This window comes from Lepisma saccharinum, chromosome 10 (genome assembly GCF_977018435.1).
Source record: "Lepisma saccharinum chromosome 10, izLepSacc3.1, whole genome shotgun sequence".
Taxonomy (NCBI): domain Eukaryota; kingdom Metazoa; phylum Arthropoda; class Insecta; order Zygentoma; family Lepismatidae; genus Lepisma; species Lepisma saccharinum.
This window is the reverse complement of record NC_139238.1, coordinates 81,589,392-81,615,892: the sequence shown is the minus strand read 5'-3', so window position 1 is coordinate 81,615,892 and position 26,501 is coordinate 81,589,392. Positions and strand designations below refer to the sequence as shown.

The 26,501-nt window shown below is 35.6% G+C and overlaps 1 protein-coding gene across 1 annotated transcript in view; it reads right to left on the bottom strand.

Moving 5' to 3' along the window:
• LOC145994404 (ATP-binding cassette sub-family C member 4-like) overlaps positions 1-26,501 on the bottom strand; it is a 143,919-nt gene that overhangs the window by 49,457 nt on the left and 67,961 nt on the right. The window contains exons 11-13 of the mRNA XM_083130526.1: positions 15,905-16,088; positions 10,656-10,880; positions 6,756-6,961 (exon numbers count right to left, since the gene is read on the bottom strand). Coding sequence (XP_082986652.1) covers positions 6,756-6,961; positions 10,656-10,880; positions 15,905-16,088 — 615 coding nt within the window. The remainder of the gene's footprint in view (positions 1-6,755; positions 6,962-10,655; positions 10,881-15,904; positions 16,089-26,501) is intronic.

The window sequence follows — 26,501 nt, the reverse complement described above, 5'->3', positions numbered from 1 at the left end:
AAACGAGTTGTTATCAATAATTAGATTTTGATTATTACCTAACACTTGGTTTCGGCCTGTAAGCATATATTTAGTTTTCTCTTTGTTAACTTCCAAACCTATCTCTTTAGCAGTTTTGAAAAATATTTTAGCATTATTCTTAATTGTAATCACATCATCCCCCAGTAAGTCTACATCATCTGCATATGCTAACAACTGAGTCACACCATTTAATTTCAGTCCTTCTTTAGTTTCTTTTACCTTCCTTACAGCATATTCTAAGGCAAAATTAAAGAGCAATGGAGATAATGCATCTCCTTGTTTTAACCCATCATGAATTATAAATTTGTCAGACATATTATTACCCACACGAATTTTACTTTCTGTTTCACTGGTGCATATTTTTATCATACTAACAAGCTTCTTAGGTATTCCAAACTCTACTAATATATTATATAATTTATCTCTTTTGACCGAATCATATGCTTTTTTGAAATCAATGAATAGCTGATGGACATTTTGATTATATTCCCACTTTTTTTCAAGTGTCTGTCTGATGTGAAAAATTTGATCTGTAGTTGATCGGTTACGTTTAAATCCACATTGATAATCACCTATAATTTCATTAGCATATGGGGTTAGTCTTGTTAAAAGAATGTTAGATAATATTTTGTATGTTGTTGAGAGTAGAGAAATTCCACGGTAATTATTGCAGTTTATTTTATCACCTTTTTTAAACACAGGAACAATTATGGATTCTTTCCACTGTTGAGGGATTTCTTCTTTATTCCATATTAAACAAATTAATTTATGAATTTGACATATTAATGAATTTCCACCATATTTAATTAACTCAGCTGGTATTAAATCAATGCCAGGTGCTTTGTTATTCTTAAGCCTTTTAATAGCATCTTTAACTTCAGTCAAGTTAGGTTCTGGAACTAAAGGTTCTGCTGTGTGTACTTCATTTACTTCTGATTTATCTCCTACATGGACATTTAAAAGGTCATTAAAGTAGTTCTTCCATCTATTTAGAATATCGCTTGGGTCAGCTAGAAAATCACCGTCTTTATCTTTTATCAAGTTTACTTTAGGTTGCCACTCCTTTCTAAACTCATTTACACCTTTATATAAATCTCTGATATTTTTATTTTTGCTGTTTGTTTCAATTTCGTTAATTTTGTTTTTCAAGTAATCTCTTTTTTTACTTCTAAACGTGCGGTTAACTTCTCGCTTTATTCTATTATAATTGCTTAGATTTGTATCATCCGAGTTATTTAACCACCTAAGTCTAGCCTGATTTCTTATTTCTATTAGATTATGACATTCATTATCAAACCATGGCTTACTTTTTCTTGGTTTATGGTATCCTATACTTTCTTTAGCTGCTGATTCTATTGCATTACGTATGTGCTCCCAATTCTTATTTACATCTGTTTCATTTATATTTTGATCATCATTTAAATCCTGCAAAACATCAAATCTATTTGACAGTTTAATTTGGTAATCTTTCTTAATTCTTTCATCAGCAAACTTTCCTGTATCAAATTTTAGAACTTTTAGATTTTGTTGCTTATGATTTATCACTGAGAGTCTTTCTCTTAATTTAGCAATTACTAAATAATGGTCACTGGCACAGTCAGCACCTCTATGTGTACGAACGTCAATTATACTAGTATGCCTTCTCTTATCAATGAGAATATGATCTATCTGATTATGAGTTTTACCATCTGGAGAAGACCAGGTATATTTATGGATATCTTTATGTTTAAAAGTGGTACTTTTCATAATTAAATTCTTTGAGGTTGCAAAAGTAACCAATCTTATACCATTATCATTACTTAATTCATGAAGACTTTCTTTACCAATCGTGGGTTTAAATGTCTCTTCTTTGCCAATCTGTGCATTACAGTCACCTATCGCCGGAAAACACTTTCTATTTTAATTTTTTTTTTTTTTTTTTTTTGCATTTTTCGACCTTTTTTGGCTTTTAGTTTATTTGTCAGTATTTTTAAAAATTTTTGTTGCATTTTTACTTATTTTTTAGGTTTATTTTTCTCCTCTGTTGTTTCGTGCATTTTAAATGCATTTACTAGTAAAACCTTTTAGCAAATTCACCATGAATCAAAGATATGGTCAATGGAAAAGCATAATATTATTCTTAACTGAAATATTTGGCAATGGATTAAAATACTTTGTGTGACGATCTACTTTGAGGTTCTTTTTCTGGACACTATTATCGCTTTAATCTGTAGTTTAAAAGTAAAATTAATCAATATTAAATGCAATTACACTCTGGTATTTTCGGATGCTGGCCGACTACAGTATCATAGAAGGCCCACTCTGAAAGGAGATGAATTGGTTGATTTGGTGTTTTAAGTCAACTTTATGCATAGTAAGGCTAATCGGGACTGGACCTACAGTTTAAATTGGGATCCGAACCGAGTGCATTAAATAACGTGAACCGTGTGGTGTAGGGGGATCGTTTGCTTATGGAATGGAAGGTCATGGGTTCAAACTTACTTCTTTGAAAAATCTTTTTCGGGAAGTAAACGGCTTTGGACGAGAATGCTTATCTACGTTTCTTGGATATTTCCGTTGATATTTATGCGATTTATGTCCAGCATTTCCGGATTCAGAAATTTGACATGTAAGTTCTTAATATGTGTTAACTTATAACAGCTGAATGAAAGGAAAAGTATTTCCTAAAATCCTGCTAATCACTGAAAGATTAAAAACATCAGTATAAGCATTACTTCAGGCATGCACAGTGGCGACAATTATGGAGTGTGGAGGGGCAGATTACCCCGCACTATGCTAAACAATATCTACCAAGGGAAAGAAACTGTAATTGCCCCCCCCCCCTTCCCATCCTTGCCCCATCAGTTTTGAAACCCAATCGCCACCACTGAGCATGCATCGCATAAATATTTACAGTAATATCATATAATATTATATATTACGTTATTAGAACACTTCGTACTCGGTAAATAAAAAGGAAAAAATAATAAGGAAAGGGTGGGATTTGAACCTACGATGTTTCGATCTTGACGAAAACAGTAAAAAAACGGAAATACAGTCATCTAACCAACTACTCCAGGAGATTCCTAACAAAGAGCTCATTAAATCACATTAATCTCAGTTGAAGCAACATTGTGCCGGAGTTTCGAACCATTTTTCGCCAAGAACCAAGGAAAAGACACATTTTGCAGAATTGTTTGGTGTTGTGCAAGGTATCTTTACTAAACATTTTGCATAAAATCATCATAAATTTGCCTTCTTGCATTCAAATGTGACCGAAATTCTTTCCAGGTGGATGAGAACCTGTTCAGTGTTTCACAATGCACATAAATTTCCCTATTTTCAAATTTAGAATGAAGAAATTTGAACTATTTTCAACATTCGTATTTCTATTTAACATTTTTTTTGTCTACTCATATATTTTATTACTGCTTTAGGGTATCTCTACTTTATGGAATGTGAAAGAATGACAAGAGCGTTTTCATTCAGGAAGAAGAAATGTTGCAAAGTTGGCTACTCTTAGTTGGCTCTGAAGCACTTTGCTGCCAAATTTATGAATTCCGGACTTTGAAATTTTTCAGGGCGGTCAAATAAGATGTTGCGAAGTGTACTGAGAGAACTTAAGCTTTCATTTTTCATTGAATTACGGAGATAATTTTTTACTCTCTTGAGGGTGCTCATACTTCTTTCGGAGGAAGCTGTTGTAACAGGGAATGTCAAGACCAACTTGATAAGTTGTGTTACTTCTTTGTAGATTGTTTGAAGATCATTGCTAACTATGAATTTTAAAAGGTCTGCAGGAGGTAAATGCTTTTCTTCATAAGCACAGATATTCTATAAATCATTTTCTAATCGTTCTTTGTTGAAAAATGGATATGTGGACAGAAGGTTGTTTAATTTCATCACAGGAAAATGTAGTTTATATCCCCCAAAGCTATTTTGGTCTACCAATTCAACAAATTTTATCTTTTCAAGATCTCCAAAACGTATTTCCAGTTGTACAGTCAGTGTGTCAAGATTTCGTAGGTTAAGCATCTGAGAGCCACGGAGTCTTGTTCACTTACATTTATTTTACTGCAAATCATCTTAGAGTTTTCAACACATAATTTCACAGTATTATATTTTTATAACATGAATACACTATGTGACACACACACAAATACACACACGCATGCACTCGAAGTAAATTAACATTCAACAATGCAGCACATGAACGACGCACTTTGCAGAAGAAGACTAGAAGCACAACAGGTTGTTTCTGAGGCTAGCCGCTTTCACCCAGCGAATCGGCAGTCCCCTCCCCTTACACTCCCCTTCCACCTACACAGAGCTCACGCTGTAGCTGCCTTTTAACGTGCGCTCCTCTTTCTGGCCTGACTGACAAGATATCTGGAAGGATCGACGGAACCAAACATTCGGATTACATAGTTTAATTTGTTTTAATGAACTTTGATTGTTACAGGGTACAAGAACATTTTAATTTCAACATTTTTTGGGTAGGCTAAGCCTCAAAAGCCTCATAGGAGCTTCGCCACTGGTATAATCTTTCAAAAGAGCGAAAAGATGTGGAATGGCACTCATATGTATAATATATGCTATGTTGAATTTGAAGCAGTTAATTCCTATCTGCTTTCATCTCCATTAACAAGCAAGCTTAGAAATGCTACAATACTTCAAATAGATGCTTTGAGGAAAGTTACATAAAGTGAGCATTAAGTAGGAGCATTAAGTCGTGGTATAACAAATTCAAGACCACAGGATCTGTTACTGACACAACGAGAAGTGGCTCACCATGAACCTCAGACGAAAGGGTGGAAGATGTCAAAGTGGTTTTTGTGCGTAGTCCAAAGAAATACGTGCATACGGCCTCACGTGAATTACAGATGCCAAAAAGTTATGTTCATGATGTGTTACACAAACGTTTACTGTTTTGTGCATACAAATTGCAAATCCTGCAGGATTTGTTGCCCAATGATGGCACACGTCGGTATAACTTTGCGGTGAAAATGTTATCACACATTGACGCTGATAATCGCTATCTGGAACGTGTTGCTTTTTCAGACGAGGCAGTCTTTCATGTCAGTGGTTTAGTGAATAGACACAACATACGTATCTGGGGTAAAAGGCCCCTCATGAGGTGAGGGAGTCGACCATAGGCAGCCTGAAAGTGAATGTTTGGTGCATGCTGCTACATGACAGAATAATCGGACCATTCTTTTTCTGTGAGGACACCGTAACATTTGGAGTGTATCTCGACATGTTGCTATTTGTATGCTGTTCCTCAATTGCTAGAATACCACTCAGATGTTATCTTTCAACAAGACGACGCACCGCCACATTGGAGTCCTACCTTGATCAGACATTTCCTGGAAAATGGATTGGTCGAGATGGACCGACAGCATGCCCTGCATGATCTCCAGAAATAACCACTTTAGATTTTTTCTATGGGGTTATGTGAAAGACAATGTCTACAGAACTCCTGTATCCGATCTTGCAACAACGGATAACCCAAGTCATCATATCAATCCCTCCTGTGATGTTGGCTAATGCATGGCAAGAAGTTGAATTTCAACTAGATATACTCCATTCTACCAAGGGTGCTCACATGGAGATTTATTGATTTCTTTCCTATTGCCAACAAAACTTGAATAGTTTCCGAATATTTTGGTACCATTTGTACATGTCTATGTTGCATATAGCGGAAACAGTTAATTTTTGTTTTCATACAAAGACTTCTCAGACACCCGGTACAATCTGAATGTTTTAGGTTAAGACATCCCAACATTCATCAGATCCATTCATTCCTCGCAGATCGTGAAAGCTTAAGGGCATGAGGACCATTTCCCACATCCAGCAACTCACGAGAACCCTAAACTGTTCCTTCCCCACTGGGGAAAGAAAGGTCTGTGCACTGGATGGTTGTAGGAGGGGGAGAAAACTTAGCATTATGCTTATGGGAGCATTATTTTACTTGTTCTCTTTGGATCATCAAACTTCCGATGGTGTAGAAACACATAGTGGGAACAGGACAGGTTGAAGATTTTGCTTGTGTTACGAAAAGTCGAAACTTCAATTTCATTAGCCGTAACTTGAAGTTGAAGTTGCTTGTCCATAAGGAATACATGGGAGTCTATAAATAATTATTCATCATATTTCTTACAGATCGTATCTATCTTAATAATCAACTTCAAAAACTGCTTCCATTCGCAACATGGGGAGAAATTCAGAGTCTCTCGTCCCATGCTTTGCTTTCTTAAGTAGCACTGCCCATGCCGACGATACTTAAATAAATGCATACCTGAAGTGATACTGTCACTCTTCGCTGTAAGAGGCACTAGAAATTTTTGTGCAAGAATCAAGTTACTGATATAGTAAGTAAATATTAAGTAGCAATAAGGACAATACCAGCAATAATAATAATAATAAAATAAAAATATATTATTATATCCTTTGAAAGAGACTTCTACTCAATACACCAGATGCACAAATATCTGACAGACCCGTTATCCTTTATTCAGATTTTAAATCTGTAATATATTGAAATACAGAATTATTCTCATATCCTTGTCATTTTGTCCCACCCCTTTCAACCAAGAACATTTTCTCTAAAATGAGGAAAAATATTATTCACAAATTTATGGAATTGGGAACACTCTCTTACAGAACTCTTTACTTTTTGGAATAAGAGATTGAAGTTCTGACAGTCACTATATCACACACACATACACACAGACCATATAATAAGTTTAATGTACCAGAATTTCAGCCAATAAACTTGTCCTGATAGCGCAGCTTGTGAGACTATGAAGAGAATGACTACAAAGAATATGAAGCATACGTTTCCTCCTGCACCAAAGTACTTGGCATACATGCTGCACTTGAAACCATCATGCATCTTAAATTCTTCCAGGTAATCCCTTAACTTGTCCTCATCATATCTTTCAACTGGTAGAGTTATGTACTGGAAAAAAAATATATTTTTTTTTAACTTACTGGAAACTTGGTGAGAATTTGAAACACAGCCAGTGACTAGTTAACCATGAATTATTCATTCACCTCCTGAATTAATGTAAATAAGTAAGTGACTCTGCATTAGATTTTTTTAGAAAAAGAAACTGCTTATGTGGATATTTAATTTACAAAACTTTCATATGGATATTACATCTTCATATGCATCCAATTAAAAAAAAGGGCAGAATCTTGTGCTAACTTACAGACTATTTATAGAAATAACAGATCAGTACAATTATCAATATAGTGGAACCATGATTTTTACATTCCCATGTTTAACATTTTCTTGCTTTGTACATCCAAACTATTTAGTCCCAAAAGATCAAAATTAGGGCTGAGCCAATACTGACGCTCATGGACACTGACGAAGCCACATCCAAAAGGGACCCCAGTGAAGCTGACACCACTGGTGTCATTAAGACATTGACGGCACCGGAGAATCTGCAGACACAGGATACTATGGTTAGCCAGTTCCGTGTGTCCCAACCAACCATTCACCAAAGGTTACATCTCAATTACGTACAGATGGGTCGATGCAAAAGGATGAAGCAATTTCGTTCATCAGTGCACTGAAAGTTATCCACGCAGTTTTATGGTTGTGGCTGGCATTTGTTACAGGGGAAAACTGAAGCTATGTCACGTTGCCAACAATGTGAAAATCAATGCTGCATATTATCAGGAAAATGTTTTGACTGATATTTAGAACCCTGAAATCACCACAATTTATGGTGTGGATACCAACTATGTGGAGCTGCATCAGGACAAGGCATCGAGTCACACAGCCAAATCATCGCTGGCATTCTACAGACGGATGGAAGCTAGTACTGGGATTCGTGCTATTCCCTTTTCCGACATCCCCGTGAAGAGTCCCGATGCCAGCTCCATGGACTACTGTGCACTTGGGCTTCTGAAACACCACGATTTCCGGCCTCTGGAAAGTGGCCCAACAAGAGTGGAATAATATACCCCTTGTACACCTGCAAAGCGGTCTTCTCCAGTGGAAACTGCACTTTCGGGCAATCATCAAGAGTGCTGGTCGTCACATCGAACACAACCGGTGGTGGCAAGGCGTAGCTTTTTTCCTAGGAAGAAAAGTTTCACTCCTGGCACCCCTAGAGGTGGGAGTGGGAAGGGGGTGAACACTTCATAGTCATCTATAGGGAAGTGTATCAGCCTCTGTATTGGTATCGACCGATACCAGTGGTATCAGAATCAGAAAGTATCACTAGGAATTTATTTCCCAATACCTGCTGATATATTTCCCACATCTTAGTCTTTCACGGGGTCTGCAAAAATGCCACGCAACAATTCATTCATTTCGCAGCAGCATTGTATGGGTATTGGTTCATACCAGTTATTTTAATATTGTGATGTAATTCTTGAATACTTTTAAGAAATTAATGTATAAAATTGGAGTGAAATACTTACACAATAATATTAATCAATATTTTGATCAACTTTTAATTGTTACAATTCTTAGCATTGATATTGGTATTGGTGAGAATTAACGTTTGAATGGGTGTTTGTTCAGAGTGGTATCGGCTCGGCCCTAATCAAAATGTTGCACATAGAGCCACATATTTATGGTGAATAAAAGATCTACATTTCAGTACAAAAACTGGGCACATTTCAGGATCAAAAGCAGTGTATAAAATGGCATGTTAAAGTGGTAAATAAAACCCTAAATTTGATTTTAAAACTACACTTATTACACAAAATAAACATTTTCCCTTCTAATAGCACATTTATGTAGTTATCAGAGTATTAAATTTATTCCTGTGTAAAGTAGTCTATTTTTGAATCTCAAATATTTACAGAATTAAACAATTTTCAGTGATTTGCATAACTCACAAGATAATTCAGACTTCAGAAAGTGTCACGTTGGTAAATAAACCCTAATTTTGTGTTTAAGAGTATATTTTGCATATTGCAATTCATTTTGCATGATTTTGTGACAAAATGTGGTATGAAAATGCACTTCACAATGACGTTACCACTAAACCAGTATGTCTGTATCAGCCAATACGGTATTGGAACTTGCACACAGCCTAATGATCTCTCCTTCAGTGGGAGTGTTCCATGTTCAATCCCCAACGAAAGCTACAAAATTTCAGTGTTGACCCAACATCGTGAGGGCAGTTCCGGAACTACATGAAATATTGGCAGACTCCAGCCTTTAAAGTCAGATAACAGAGAAGATGGGATTCAAAGTGTTGCCCAAGTATCATCCAATGGAAAGCTGCTTGGCAGGTATTGGCTCTCAAGAGGAAGGATGGAAGGGAGAGGGGAGACAGAGAGACTGTGAGCTTGGGAGAGTAAGCATCTGTAATCAGGAGACATGCATGTTCATTTTTGACAGAAGCATGAGATGTGAAATAACACACTATAATGTTAGTTTTCATGGTTTTGAAAGGTTTCGATATTGATTCATTGATATTGTTTATTTTACTTTGCTTTTCTGTCACTTTTGGTTAACCTTTAGGAGGCCAAGGACATTTTCAAAGGTAACCAATCCCCTTGCTGCCTGAGTCGATTTTGAGCAAAATGCCGAGTTTCAATTAAATGAGTGTAGATCGGAGGCTAATTGCCCTAGAGAGATGAATGATATACCGTTGTACGCGGAATGAATCACAGATTCAGACGATATAAAATTTATGCACATTCGGCATATATATGGAGGGGGGAGGGGAATCCCCCCAAAAATATTTTTTTAAAAAAGAGAATTGGGGTTTTCCCCCGCCCCCCTGAAAAAAAGGATGGAAAACATTCATTTTGACCTCGGGTACCGATAAACAAACTTCCTTCGAATGCAGTGAGGGAAACACTTTGCTTTAGAACAACAAAGCTGGCCTTCCTTTGTCGGCAAAATTTTTCCCTTGAAAAAAGAGGCATAAAAGAAGTCTCGTTTTACCCGCCATTTTCATGGGAAAAAATTGCAACAATCATTTCTGTTAAATACATGTGTTAACAACAATATATAAAAAAATCGGAATTCTAGCCAAAAATAGCAAAGTTATAACGTAAAAACTACGACCTTGACAAAGCGTCTCGATCAAGAAGATCGGGCACCTGAGGGTTACCTAAGAGCATCTCGATCTAGACGATCGAGCACCTAAAGGTTAAACACGAAAATGAGTGTGAATGATGATATGATGTCTCAGACTGGTATTCGAACCTGCTACCTTGTTTTGTTATGAAATTAAAAAAAAGAACTGCAAAATGCAAAATTAACTTTTAAATATGAAATTTAGTGAATATTTACTGACACCATGCTTCCTGAAGTCTGAATTATCCTGCGAGTTATGCAAATCAGGAAAATAGATTAATTCTGATGTGAATATATTGAGAAGCAAAAGTGGACTACTTCACACAGGAATAAATTTAACTACACTACATCCTTAGAAAGGAAATGTTTAATTTGTGTAATAAATATAGTTTTTAAATTAAATTTAGAATTACATTCACCATTTCAACATCGAAATGTTAGTTTATGTACCACTTTTGATCCCGAATGTACCAAAATCTTGATCTTTAATTCTCCATAAATACATAGCCTTAGATTTATCGGCTGATTTATTGAAACTAAAGTAAAATTTAAACCAAATATTTATAAATAACTCCAAAATAAGAAAAAAAAACCTTACCTCAAATGATGTTTGAACTGGAATCAAGATTCGTACTGAGCTTTTTACCATAGGGTCACTTCCAATCCATGTTGCAGGAACAATGAAAGAAGGAACCAAATTAACCTGACTTGTTGGTTCTGACACAATGTTACTCATATTGTCAGTCTCATGTTGCTTTGTTAGTTCTTCAAGAAACCCGCTAGATTCAATTTCTTCGTATGTTCCTTGAAATTGAATCTTTCCCTTTACAAATAAAAATTTTTTAAAAAAATATAAAAACATCTCAATATTTATAAAGCACAGATTAGATTATGCCTCATTAGAACATGTTTATGAATAAGCAATACAAGTGAATTTTACATTTATTTCATTGGTTTTTATAGCTACAAAAAAGCAATTACACTCAACACAGATACATTGTTTAAATCTCCAGTGGGCATTCATACACAAAGAAGAGGAAAAAGTAAAATATTAACAACCTTGTTGTGTGTATATGTGTAAAAGCATTGAATGAATAAAAAGCATAAAAACCAGAAAAGTGTAATTAGTATTTTATATGATGGCTGGGAAGTGTTTTGTCAGAATAATCAGCCATCCTGGATATGAATCAATGCAAAATGGAGTGTAACGGATGGATTTTCAACCATTCCTTACAATGAACCAAATTAATAAAATACATTTTATGTTTCATAAAATATTTGAACTGATGGTATTTGACTTGGTGCTAGTCTTAACAATACTGGAAGTATACTTTATTATACGCATATCAGTGTGCAACACTAAAGCATACAGTCTCTGTCCCTTTGCGAACCAGCAGCATGGAAAAACTATAAGTCCAATTCATTGGCCAAAGGCCAAGGTTGGAATAGGGAGAAATGGTTAACCCATAAAAGGGTTAGTAAACAACTTCAAGGTTCTCTGAAACAAGGAAAACCGTGATCTTGTGATTTCCCAAATATGGATAATTGCTCTAGGACTAAATATGGGGATCTGATGATTACCCATCATGAGTAAATTGAGGAAATGGACTTATGTACAAAGAGCCACTAAGATCGGAATGACTTTGAAAGGTCACTGGTAAGCAAAGGGGCAGGAAGACACCTTGATATATCCCCCACCCCCAATATGGAACAGTATCCCAGTCCAGGAAAATTGCTGCTCGACGCCAGACTGCACCAGCCAATACCTCTGAGTAAGGTAATGGACTTCTCTTTATTTTACTATTGCTAAATCTCGGATAGTCTCCTACAGAAATATTAGAACTTAACTAGGTTAGGGTAGGAACTTTGAAATACTGTATGTAAGAAGTGTGTCAATAAACTATAAGAAATATCATAGAATGCTTTGTATTTTCAAGTGTCTAAGGATTTCAGCTACATCCCCATGTAACGACCCTTATTCACCAAAGGAGCATTACAGGAGTTGAGTTTTTATTTTAAAGCCTGAATTACACTGAACTGGATTTCCAGTAGGAATGCCCTGGCTGCTGCTGGACTGGCTACCCATTTGCTAGTTTTCACCTCACATGATACTTGTTACCGTACTTGTCAACTAGCGATTAAAATTACCACCTGAGCACTAGTGCCGCCTCCAATATGGCCGCTCTATGTAGGATAAATGTTTGTTTAAATTCAGTAGTAGTACGTAATAGCAGCGTGTTGTCATTGCTGGTATGGAAGAAACGTTTAAATTACGCGATATTTTTAAATATTGCGAATGCTATGTGAACTCCAGGAACTATAACGAAGGTGAAGCTGTGCTGAGAGCAAAGCCTTTAATTATGATAGGCAAAAATAACACGGAAAACGCAGACGAAACTAACGTATAAGAACTGGTTTTTCAAAGCAGCGCTGTTTCATCTGCACCTCGGTTGTAACTGGGGCTCTCAGAAATGATTTGTTAATAAAGCAATTCACCTGTATTGCAAAGCTTGGGCAGGAGAAAGATGTAAACATACAGTTGTAATTCTTTTCCCAAAGATGCAGGCTGGTTTAATAACAACACAGGATAATAATAATAATAATAATAATAATAATAATAATAACAACAACAACAACAACAAAATTTTCATTGAGGCTATCTTCAGTCTTCACCAAAAATTAACTTCCTGCATGAAACAGCAACATTAGCATGACAATTTCCTTTCTCTGACTTACCTTTACGATTACAGACATTAATTAATTCTCAAACTATTTTCATCTTCACACTTAATCGACTTGCACCTGTTCCAAAGTACATACATACTACATCGCTTTCGAAGAAAAAATGTTGTATTCATAAAGAGAAATTTAAAACTTACTTTCATCTTTCGGAAAATAAAGTGAACAGACTCGTGCATTCTTCGTAATTTCCTTGCCGCATTTCAGTTCTGCCAATCTTGTCAATCAGTTCTGTTTTCCCTGGTTTATTTACAAATTTCATTTTGTTGATTCCACGGGATGGAAAACACATGTAAGATTTTCACTTGTCCTGACCCACAAAACGATTTAGAGCAAAAAACTGAACAGTAGACATTACTTTTTCGCATGTTCCCCATGTTTTGCACAGCTACAACACAGTGAAGTGTCCTACTTAGAGGGGTTCCTGAAAATCTCACCAGATGGCATATTGGATAATTTTAATCGCGAATAGTCTTTTGTTCCAATAAGACATTGAGCAGAGCAGACAACCTTTCTTAAGATGGACGAGCAATTTGAAGAATGTTGTAGGAGAATTACTGCTTTGTGCTTTTATTAAAAATGAAAAAAGAAAGGTATGGACTAGAGATTAGTTCGAAAAAATACAGGGTGACTGGTAATTAGATGTATTCCCTGAAAGGGGTTAAAGTAGAGACAATTTGCAATAAATTTGACCATATGATACCCCGTCCGAAAATTAATAGTTTTCGAGATAATCGAGTTTCAATTGTTTTTTTTTTAAAATGACAATTTTCCACATAAAAAGATGAATTGAGAAAAAACTTATCATTATATGGAACTTATTTCAGCATTTTCTGATAGCTAACAAATAAGTGGTTCATTGAAAAAAAAAGTTTTTCCCAAATAACAATCACATGTAAGTAACGGGTGGGTCTAAACTTACAAGTGATGATAAAAAAATGCACTCTTAGTTTACTTGGCAACGTATTAATAACAAAAATGGTATGACACGAAGCGTACAAATTACATAAATTACTTCCTTGTGACATGTGCTATCCAACAAGGCACAAATGTTGCTAACATACACATTTGTGTACAAGAAATAATACTTCATTCACCTTCATATGAATGGAATCAATGAACAATACAATTAAAGAACATTACATGTCTTGCTCAAAGTGGGCACCTCTGTTACGAATGCAGGCACGCAGGTTTTTACGGACATTTGTTCTCTTAACTCGTGATGTGATGGTGTCCTTGATGTGTTGAACAACTGTTAAGATCCTCTCCCTGAGCTCTTCTTGCGAGTTTACCGGTGTCTTGTCATGTGGCTCCAAATGTAAAAGTCGCAAGGCATCAAATCGATAGGGGGATCGAGCTGGGCAGTCATCATGATGATAAATCATGTCACGTCTTGTAGCTAGAGGCACATCCTCCAACAACATTGCCATCCCGTTCCTCAAAAAATGTTCATAAGTGATGCCATTTAAGATTTTGGGCAGGAAAAATGGCTCGAAGAAATGATTATTGATTATGCCCATCCATACTTCTGCTTGGGCATGCGACAGTAGCTGGATGAAAATTACCCAAAGAAATGGATTGGCCGAGGCGGTCCGATTCCCTGGCCGGCTCGATCCCCCGATTTGAAGCCTTGCGACTTTTACATTTGGAGCCACATGACAAGACACCGGTAAACTCGCAAGAAGAGCTCAGGGAGAGGATCTTAACAGTTGTTCAACACATCAAGGACACCATCACATCACGAGTTAAGAGACCAAATGTCCGTAGAAACCGGCATGCCTGCATTCGTAATAGAGGTGCCCACTTTGAGCAAGACATGTAATGTTCTTTAATTGTATTGTTCATTGATTCCATTCACATGAAGATGAATGAAGTATTATTTCTTGTACACAAATGTGTATGTTAGCAACATTTGTACCTTGTTGGATAGCAGATGTCACAAGGAAGTAATTTACGTAATTTGTACGCTTCGTGTCATACCATTTTTGTTATTAATACGTTGCCAAGTAAACTAAGAGTGCATTTTTTTATCATCACTTGTAAGTTTAGACCCACCCGGTACTTACATGTGATTGTTATTAGGGAAAAACTTTTTTCAATGAACCACTTATTTGTTAGCTATCATAAAATGCTGAAATAAGTTCCATATAATGATAAGTTTTTTCTCAATTCATCTTTTTATGTGGAAAATTGTCATTTTTTAAAAAACAATTGAAACTCGATTATCTCGAAAACTATTAATTTTCGGACGGGGTATCATATGGTCAAATTTATTGCAAATTGTCTCTACTTTAACCCCTTTCAGGGAATACATCTAATTACCAGTCACCCTGTATAGTAATCAATCCTTACCAAACAAGCTTTTTAATTAACTCGGGTGTGCATATTCAATATTCATACATGAGATTCGCAGGAATCATTCACAAATTTTAAAAAAATCAAATATTTAATTTAATACACTTGTAATAATAAGGATTTTCATTTTTGGCTAATCATATTTGACAAGTACACATTTCATTGCTTTGCATAAATACCTAAATATTAATGAAATTAACACAAATGCACTGCACATCTTCTCTTTCATTTCTTTTTTATCGAGAAACTAACAGAAACAGCCAACCCTTGGAAACCACAGACAAAATACTCTCCTTTGTAAACTCTCAGATTATCTTCACATGGCCAAACTTTGCTCTGATTGGCTGTTCCACAGTATCTAGTCGAGGAAAGCCAGTAGTAATTAGAACATTTCCTATTCCTCCAAACTAGACAAGCAGCCAGCCAGGCAGCCATCACATCCGGCCAGGCAGCCAGTTTAGCACCGCTAATTGGGACTGGATCCAGAGTTTAAAGTGGGATCCAAACCAGCATGTGTCTCCACCACATATTAAAGCCGGAACGCCTTGATTTCAAGGCAACTATGTTACCACTATGTCAAAAGAGAGACTCCACCAGTGAGAATGGAATTTAAGTTCTGGTGTCTTCCTTCAACCTTATCATGTCAAAAAATATTACAAGACATTTGTGTAACCTCGCTATTCCTAAAAGAAGGAATGAGCTGTTAAGATCTTAAATAGTAAATAACAATTAGCATTATTCAAAACAACTTACATTTTTTAAACAAATGATGTGATCCATATCCCTCACGAACTGCAACTGATGTGTCACAATAATCCGAGTCTTTGTTTGCAAATAAGACTTGATGCATTCTTCCACTAAATGATTCGCAATTATAGTATCAACAGCAGCCAATGGTTCATCCATAACATAAATATCAGCTTCATTGTACACTGCCCTGAATGATGAACAGAACATGTGTTACGTGTTATACTTTGGTTTGTGTGCCATAACTTAGAAACACTAGTAGTATTCAAAGTTTACAGCATTAATTACATTAAATGAGATTAACTTTTATCGGTTACTTTTCCTACACTTTTTCTGAAAAATAAAATGTTTCTAAACATTGTATCTTAAGGATAAGTATGCCGCAGTGCTTTGCATAGTGTTTGATGCCAGGAGTCCTGGGTTCGAATCCTGACCTAGGCACGGGTGTTCTTTGTGATTGTCTCATCATTAATTTCATCACTCGTCCTCATCGTTGCGAATAACCAAAAATTGCAGGAAAGCAATGCTAAAAAACAAATATCAAATCAAATCAAGAATAAGTGTACTTTATCATGTAATATTTTTCAATGATTTAATGGCGAAATTATGATGAAAACACACTGTGTATGCTAATGAAATTATAGGTGATTATCAATATGGATTTAAACCAGGGACCTGTAACGTAACCCAACTTGTAACGCTGTCAAGTTACGAACGGAACTATCGATATGCGTTACAATGGCATTGGCGTTCCACACAGTACCGGACAGATTGGACCTACCTACAACCTGGGTAAATTAGACATACCGTTACTCAACGACCCATTCGCTTCAGGTACTGAGTGGAACAGGTCTCGGATGGAACGGGTACGATCATACCCGTACATACTGTACCTGAACGGTAGCTACCGGGTATGAAATGGAACCACAAGTTGGTAATCGGTACTGAAGCACTATGACCAGCGCTTGTTATTAAAATACCGGTACATGGATAGAAATGGATGAACCGGGTTACATTTGTAACAGGAACTTACAGTACGTATCATAACATACTGAGGGTATCCGAATTAAGTTTACTGTCAATCAAAATTCCACAGCAGCAAATGGAATACCGATAAATATACACTTCGTTGTTTAAAAAATTATTATAATAACTTTAGAAAAAGCTAATGCGTGATCGTTCTGGATAATTATTTATCCGAAAAATATGTATAAATAATATCTAGTTTATCATTCATTAATTTGTTAATAATGGTATCAGCTATGCAAAAATTTCGAAGACGTCACTAACTATTAACAATAGATACAATTAGTTTAACAAGCTCATGTAGAATATACTAATTACAACGACCTGCGCAGAAGGTCGATATTCGTCCTTCAGGCAACCTGTTCCTAGAGTCGTTTTCACGTTCAGAAGACACAACGGCGCTTATGGAGAAACCGCACAGTGTTGCCAATACAGCGCTAGCTCATGTCGCCGGGAAATGATGACCTTCCTTCACAATGAAGGTGTTACATATTTTGTATATATAATGATAATTATATGTAATTACTAATATTAATATTATACTGTGAACGTTACAGTTACCCTTTTTACTATGATCCATTGCGATCACTACACACGCGAGTGTAATGCACGAATATGACACTTCAGAAATCACTTAAAAAAGTAAAAATCACTGAGAGCTCACACAACTGAAAACACTTTTTCGGGAGAGGGAAAAAGTCTAAACAGACCAAAGCAGATCTCTCACTCAAGTAAGGGGAACCTGGCACATGGGTTAAAGTTGCAACCCAAACAAACAAATGAGTTATGGCCCACGTGAACTGATAAGACGTGAATGACTCAAGCAAGGCATGTCATATTTCTAACTTGAAGCCCCATATTTTGTCACGTGTTGGAAAGCCTTTCAGGGGTTAATATGGTGTCTATGAATTTATGTGTATGTTGGAAACTGAAAGGTGATCTTCATTTCAGTATTAATGTCGACAGTAATGTAAACGAAAACAACGTGTATTTGCGACAGCACTAATGTTGATCAAAACAGCAGCATTGGAAATAATTGTCAATTATTAAATTTAAGTAATTTCAATTCTATTATAACAAACAGCATGAAGTTCATATTTTTACTGAATGGAAATAAAATAACTCGAAAACTTGGTGGTGATTAGCCGGAATGCTGCGGTGAGTCGGCTCAAGATGGCCAGACAACGTCTCCTTACTTCGCGCGCGGTTCGGGTTAAAAAGAAACTCCAAATGCATGGAAGTAATATTTCTGGGAACCTTTGAGTGGTTATAAAAAATAATTTCATTATTTTCTCCACAACTTTGTCGCTGGAAGTTTTTACTTGGAATTACAGAACAAAAAATGGCCAGCGACGACATTTTCTACTGCACGAATATAAAAAATCTCCACATACTTTATTTGAATATTTTTTAATGCAAATATGCTTTAAAGAATTGATAAATTCTGAGTACCACCGTCACCTATGACAATTAAAAAACAGTGTCAATTTTTTTCATAATGAAAGCTTCAATTTTACGGCATGTTTCAACGTTAGGAATGAAAACAATGTAAAAATTGTGTTTTCACCGAAAATTTGCGTTTTTAATTTATCTAAAATTATGTAAGCAAGTTACCAGTTTTTTGTGTTCACCATCGTATTCTCTACAAAATTTCCTGCAAAACTGCAGGTACCGATTTTACTTAAGCTAAATTTGTAAATCCAGAAATTTGACAACAGCGCGCTCGTATTTCCCATAAGAAAATAAGAGCCCATTGTGTCTTCTGAACGTGAAAACGACTTTAGGAGGCATGCGCAGTAGGAACCATTATGTTTAGAACAAGCAGAGAAGTGAAATTGAGTTTGACGGTAGATTATGCTAATTAGAGCACGGCAAATCAACATGATTGTGGAAAACCGGAAGTTGATGGATGCCATATTGAAAAATGTTCCTTCTTAAGATAGAGACGTGAAATTCGGTTTGACGGTAGCTTATGCTAATTACAGCACCATAAATCAACATGATTGTGGAAAACCGGAAGTTGATGGACGCCATATTGAAAAGTGTTACTTTTTAAGATAGAGAAGTGAAACTCGGTTCAACGGTAGCTTATGCTAATTAAAGCATGGCAAATCAACATGATTGTGGAAAGCCGAAAGTTGATGGACACCATATTGAAAAACGTTACTTCTTAAGATAGAGAAGTGAAATTCGGTTTGACGGTAGCTTATGCTAATTAAAGCATGGCAAATCAACATGATTGTGGAAAACCGGAAGTTGATGGACGCCATATTGAAAAATGTTATTTCTTAAGATAGAGAAGTGAAATTCGGTTCAACGGTAGCTTATGGGAATTTAGAGCATGGCAAATCAACATGATTGTGGAAAACCGGAAGTTGATGGATGCCATATTGAAAAATGTTACTTCTTAAGATAAAGTAGTGAAATTCGGTTCAACGGTAGCTTATGGGAATTAGAGCATGGCAAATCAACATGATTGTGGAAAACCGGAAGTTGATGGACGCCATATTGAAAAATGTTACCTCTTAAGATAGAGAAGTGAAATTCGGTTTGGTGGTAGATCTTGCAAATTAGTGCATGTTAAATCAACATGATTGTGGAAAACCGAAAGTTGATGGAAGCCATATTGAAAAATGTTACTTCTTAAGATAGAGAAGTGAAATTCAGTTTGACGGTAGCTTATGCTAATTAAAGCATGGCAAATCAACATGATTGTGGAAAACCGGAAGTTGATGGACGCCATATTGAAAAATGTTATTTCTTAAGATAGAGAAGTGAAATTCGGTTCAACAGTAGCTTATGGGAATTAGAGCATGGAAAATCAACATGATTGTGGAAAACCGGAAGTTGATGGACGCCATATTGAAATATGTTATTTTATTAAGATAGAGAAGCGAAATTCGGTTCAACGGTAGCTTATGGGAATTTGAGCATGGCAAATCAACATGATTGTGGAAAACCGGAATTTGATGGACGCCATATTGAAAAATGTTATTTCTTAAGATAGTGAAATTCAGTTTGATGGTAGCTTATGGGAATTTGACCTTGATAAATCAACATGGTTTTGGAAAACCGGAAGTCGATGGACGCCATATTGAAAAGTGTAACTTCTTAAGATAGAGAAGTGAAACTCGGTTCAACGATAGCTTATGCTAATTAGAGCATTACAAATCAACATGATTCTGGAAAACCTGAGGTTGATGGATGCCATATTTGAAAATGTTATTTCTTCAGATCGAGGACTGAAATTCGGTTTGGTGGTATTATGGACATTACTGCATTGGAATTCAACATGATTATGAAAAATCGGACGTTATCGGAAAATTTTACTTTAATATTCCTCTTTTCCATTGGTCATTGCTTATAGTAATTAGAACATGGTAAAATTTATATGATATTATAAAAGCGGAAATCGATGGACGGCATAATGAAAAATGCAATTTATTAAGATGAAGAAGTGAAATTCGGTTAGGTTATTGAGCTTGGTAATTCGAACATGGACAATGCATATGCTGATGTAAAACTGGTAGTTGATGGACGCCATCTTGAAAAAGAAATACTTTTGACTGTCGATTTAGTCTTTATTTATTAAAAATAAATATGAATGAAATTAATTATAAATTGCTGCAACTTTTACCAATCGCATCGACGATGATGAGTGATGATTAGATGATATTCATGAATGTGAATTGACACTCACATAGAACACCTATGTCAAACCTGGGACTCTAACCCGGCACTTCGTCAACTATAGCACTTTTACCTAGATTGATGATAGAAGCCCTACATGTACAAATTTACATTTATATTTTACATCTAATCTCTCACTTTTACTCATTCCAATCGAGAAGTTCAAGTTACAATTCAATGCTTTGTGACGTGTTAAAAATTTGGTGTTTCTTGTGTGTCACGAAGTGGGCATTATGATAAGTCAATTATTGGGGTTACAACAAAAAATAAATAATTTTCTATACTACTCATGATATTTTTTCCAATGAATTAACGACACGAGTTTTGACTATTTGAAGTGCGAATATGTAAATCACTTGCAAGAACACGTGACTGATTATTTTATGTAATTAGGAAGGCTGATGATTACATGAAATTGAAGAAGGGATATGTCAAGTTTGGACTCGAATCAAAAAGTTAGGTGGCGAGATCGTTGTTATCCGGCGGCTTAACGAGCACTTTCTTTCACATTTATAAAGCATATGTTAGCATGATGCTTACACTAATTGAAGACTTATTACAGAAAATAATGAATAAACTTAGATTTTGCCCTTGCACATGCATTCCATATTTGCACATGTATGACTTGACGATCCACTTCGTGACGCACAAGTAAACACCAAATTTTTAACGCGTCACAAAGCATTGAATTGTAACTTGAACTTCTCGATTGGAACGAGTAAAAGTGAAAGATTAGATGTAAAATATAAATGTAAATTTGTACATGTAGGGCTACTATCATCAATCTAGGTAAAAGTGCTATAGTTGACGAAGTGCCGGGTTAGAGTCCCAGGTTTGACATTGGTGTTCTATATGAGTGTCAATTCACATTCTTGAATTTCATCTAATCATCACTCATCATCATCGACGTGATTGGTAAAAGTTGCAGAAATTTATAATTAATTTCATTCATATTTATTTTTAATAAATAAAGACTAAATCGACAGTCAAAAGTATTTCTTTTTCAAGATGGCGTCCATCAAGTACCAGTTTTACAACAGCATATGCATTGTCCATGTTCGAATTACCAAGCTCAATAACCTAACCGAATTTCACTTCTTCATCTTAATAAATTGCATTTTTCATTATGCCGTCCATCGATTTCCGCTTTTATAATATCATATAAATTTTACCATGTTCTAATTACTATAAGCAATGACCAATGGAAAAGAGGAATATTAAAGTAAAATTTTCCGATAACGTCCGATTTTTCATAATCATGTTGAATTCCAATACAGTAATGTCCATAATACCACCAAACCGAATTTCAGTCCTCGATCTGAAGAAATAACATTTTCAAATATGGCATCCATCAACCTCAGGTTTTCCAGAATCGTGTTAATTTGTAATGCTCTAATTAGCATAAGCTACCGTTGAACCGAGTTTCACTTCTCTATCTTAAGAAGTTACACTTTTCAATATGGCGTCCATCAACTTCCGGTTTTCCAAAACCATGTTGATTTATCATGGTCAAATTCCCATAAGCTACCATCAAACCGAATTTCACTATCTTAAGAAATAACATTTTTCAATATGGCGTCCATCAAATTCCGGTTTTCCACAATCATGTTGATTTGCCATGCTCTAATTCCCATAAGCTACCGTTGAACCGAATTTCACTTCTCTATCTTAAGAAATAACATTTTTCAATATGGCGTCCATCAACTTCCGGTTTTCCACAATCATGTTGATTTGCCATGCTTTAATTAGCATAAGCTACCATCAAACCGAATTTCACTTCTCTATCTTAAGAAGTAACATTTTTCAATATGGCGTCCATCAACTTTCGGCTTTCCACAATCATGTTAATTTGCCATGCTTTAATAGCATAAGCTACCGTTGAACCGAATTTCACTTCTCTATCTTAAGAAGTAACATTTTTCAATATGGCGTCCATCAACTTTCGGCTTTCCACAATCATGTTGATTTGCCATACTCCAATTAGCATAAGCTACCGTCAAACCGAATTTCACTTCTCTATCTTTATAAGTAACATTTTTCAATATGGCGTCCATCAACTTCCGGTTTTCCACAATCATGTTGATTTAACATGCACTAATTAGCAAGATCTACCACCAAACCGAATTTCACTTCTCTATCTTAAGAGGTAACATTTTTCAATATGGCGTCCATCAACTTCCGGTTTTCCACAATCATGTTGATTTGCCATGCCCTAATTCCCATAAGCTACCGTTTAACCGAATTTCACTTTTCTATCTTAAGAAATAACATTTTTCAATATGGCGTCCATCAACTTCCGGTTTTCCACAATCATGTTGATTGGCCATACTCTAATTAGCATAAGCTACCGTCAAACCAAATTTCACTTCTCTATCTTAAGAAGTAACGTTTTTCAATATGGCGTCCATCAACTTTCGGCTTTCCACAATCATGTTGATTTGCCATGCTTTAATTAGCATAAGCTACCGTTGAACCGAATTTCACTTCTCTATCTTAAGAAATAACATTTTTCAATATGGCGTCCATCAACTTCCAGTTTTCCACAACATGTTGAAATGCCATACTCTAATTCCCATAAGCTACCGTTGAACCGAATTTCACTTCTCTATCTTAAGAAATAACATTTTTCAATATGGCGTCCATCAACTTCCGGTTTTCCACAATCATGTTGTTTTGCCATGCTTTAATTAGCATAAGCTACCGTCGAACCGAATTTCACTTTTCTATCTTAAGAGGTAACATTTTTCAATATGGCTTCCATCAACTTCCGGTTTTCCACAATCATGTTGATTTAACATGCACTAATTAGCAAGATCTACCACCAAACCGAATTTCACTTCTCTATCTTAAGAGGTAACATTTTTCAATATGGCGTCCATCAACTTCCGGTTTTCCACAATCATGTTGATTTGCCATACTGTAATTAGCATAAGCTACCGTCAAAGCGAATTTTACTTCTTTATCTTAAGAAGTGACATTTTTCAATATGGCGTCTAATTTCCAGTTTTACCAAAATCATATTGATTGGCAATGCCAGGTCAACCCGAATTTAAGATCTGTAACTTAGATGGCAACATTTCTCAATATGGCGTAGATTAACTTTCCCTTTTTTCCACATGTATTAGTTGGTAATATTCTAATTGCATAAACTGTCATCATGTCGAACTCTCAATATCTTGCTTGAAAAGATTTTTTTTTTAATATGTTGGCATCACCTTGCACCCTAATATTACGTGTATTGGTTATATAAAAGTAACATTATTAATAACAAATTTCACGATTCCATATTTATTTTTATATATATATTGCCTACAACCTCCATTAATATTAGTTATTATCGATTTTTCAAGAATTCAACAATGAAAGTTTTAAAATGAAGAGTTACGTGACATATATTTTCTGATCCATTCAATACCCATTTGATTTGTTGAAAATAGGTTTAGTTACAATTGTACCCGATCCCAAAGTTTCAGGTATACCCATCATGAATTTGTACCGGTATGATTCTAAGGAGAGGTACGTACCGTAACGGAACCGGCATTCAGAGAAGGAACAAGTTCCATGCTTTCTGGTACGGGTATTTTAACGTTCCACTCTGTGTACCCAAAGCTGTCATCCCCGAAGCACTCTCGGGTACGAACGGAACGGTATAGCAGAAGCGTTACTGTTCGCCTTACCAAGAGGTTCTGGTATTTTCCTTGGAACGGCCCACGGAACTTGGGCCGGTACGCGGTACCCGGTACGGAAATAACGCAGAACAGTGACAAATACCAATGAATTGCGTTACGTTACAGGTCCCTGATTTAAACATAACAGATCAACTATAGATCAAATTTTTCACATCAGACACACTTGAGAAAAAGTGGAAATGTAATCAAAATGTCTATCAGCTATTCATTGATTTTTAAAAAGCATTTGATTCGGTTAAAAAAGATAAATTATATAATATATTAGGGAGTTTAGAATACCTAAGAAGCTTGTTAATATGATGAAAGTATGCAACAGTGAAACAGAAAGTAAAATTCGTGTGGGTATTAATGTATCTATCAAATTTACAATTCATGATGGGTTAAAACAAGGAGATGCACTATCTCCATTGCTTTTTAATTTTGCCTTAGAATATGATGTTAGGAAGGTAAAAGAAACTAATGAAGGACTAAAATTAAATGGTGTGACTCAGTTCTTAGCATATGCAGATGATGTAGACTTAATAGGGGATGATGTAAATACATACAATTAAGAATAATACTAAAATATTTTTCAAGGCAGCTAAAGAGATAGGTTTGGAAATTAGCACAGAGAAAACTAAATATATGCTTACAGGCCAAAACCAAGTGTTAGGTAATAATCAAAATCTAATTATTGATAACAACTAGTTTGAACTAGTTTCCAATTTCAAGTACTTGGGAGTAATACTAACAAATGAAAATTATATTAACCCTACATAACCCGGGCGTCAAATTTGAATTATAATCCTTACCAGGACAATAATTGTTGGGAAAGCACTGGGTAACTTATCTACACTACTCCCACGAAAACAGAGGCGTTGGAGCCTTTTTTCTGTCATTCTTTCAGTAGCTTACACTCCTCTGAAGTGACCGGCCCCCTCTTTGGCGGCACTCAGTACCACGCAGAACGTTTCATATCTTAAATCACAGCATGCCAGCCATGTATTTGGTGGAAATAAGAAAAACAAGACCACGGTATGTTGTTCAGAATGCAAATTATTTGTATGCAGAAACCATTGCAGTACCCATACAAAATGTCGGACTTGTCAAAATAACGATATTGAAAAGTGACAACATTTGGTTCCTTATATTTGAGTCAGTATGTCTTTTCTTACATATGCCTACCTCGTAAGAGTATGAGAAACAAAGTGATTTGAACATTTTAATTATATTTTGTAAGTTTCTTCGAGGTGTATTTTCTACATTTGGTTGCTTTTTCTGCGAGTCAGTAAGATTTTGACAGAGTTTTAGAACAAAAAGTTCCTTTCTAAGCCCAAATAAGTTGTACATACGATTTCTATTCGATTTGAAAAATACGTTGAAATTTTTTGAAAAATACGTTGACATTTTTTTAAAAATACATGAACATTTTTGGAAAATACTTTGATAATTTTGTGAATGGTGAGTTAATTATGTAGTGCCTTCATTATAGGGCAAAGTTTTAATTACTTTTAGAATAATATTTTGGTGCATTTGCTTCAAGAGCCTAAGCTTGTAATTCTATGAGACCCTTTCATTTTTCTATAATTTTTCTTTTAATAGCTGATAATGATAAAAATATCCGAAATTGACATGTTTGTGTTCATGTATATTTCACCTAATTTCAAGTAAGTGCTAGTGTAATTCAATCTCGATTTCCATCCATAATTGACGTAAATAACGTTGGTTTTGATGAGGTGGCACTCAGTGCTGCACACGGCACATTTGTGCTGCAATAAGGACGTGGGTGAAGGAGGGTTAAAGGGGAAATAAAAACCAGGTCTAATTCAGGAAATGCATGTTATTTCTCTCTTCATAAACTTTTATCTTCTCGTATAATATCTAAGAAACTAAAAGTTAAAATATACAAAACAGTAATTTTGCCTGTAGTATTATATGGGGTGGCCGAGGTGGCTCAGTCGGTAACGCGTCTGACTACCATACTAAAGGTCCTGGGTTCGATCCCCTTCTTCTTCTTCTTCTTTTGCTCTACAGCCCTTGGTGGGCTCTGGCATTCCAAGCAATCTTCCTCCACCTCATTCTATCTTGAGCTACATTTTTCCAATTGCGTATATTCATCCTTCTCAAATCTTCCTCAACCGCATCGATCCATCTTCCCCTCGGTCTTCCTTTTCGCCTTGTTTCCCACAATTTCTGATTGAATACCAGGCGTGGTAGCC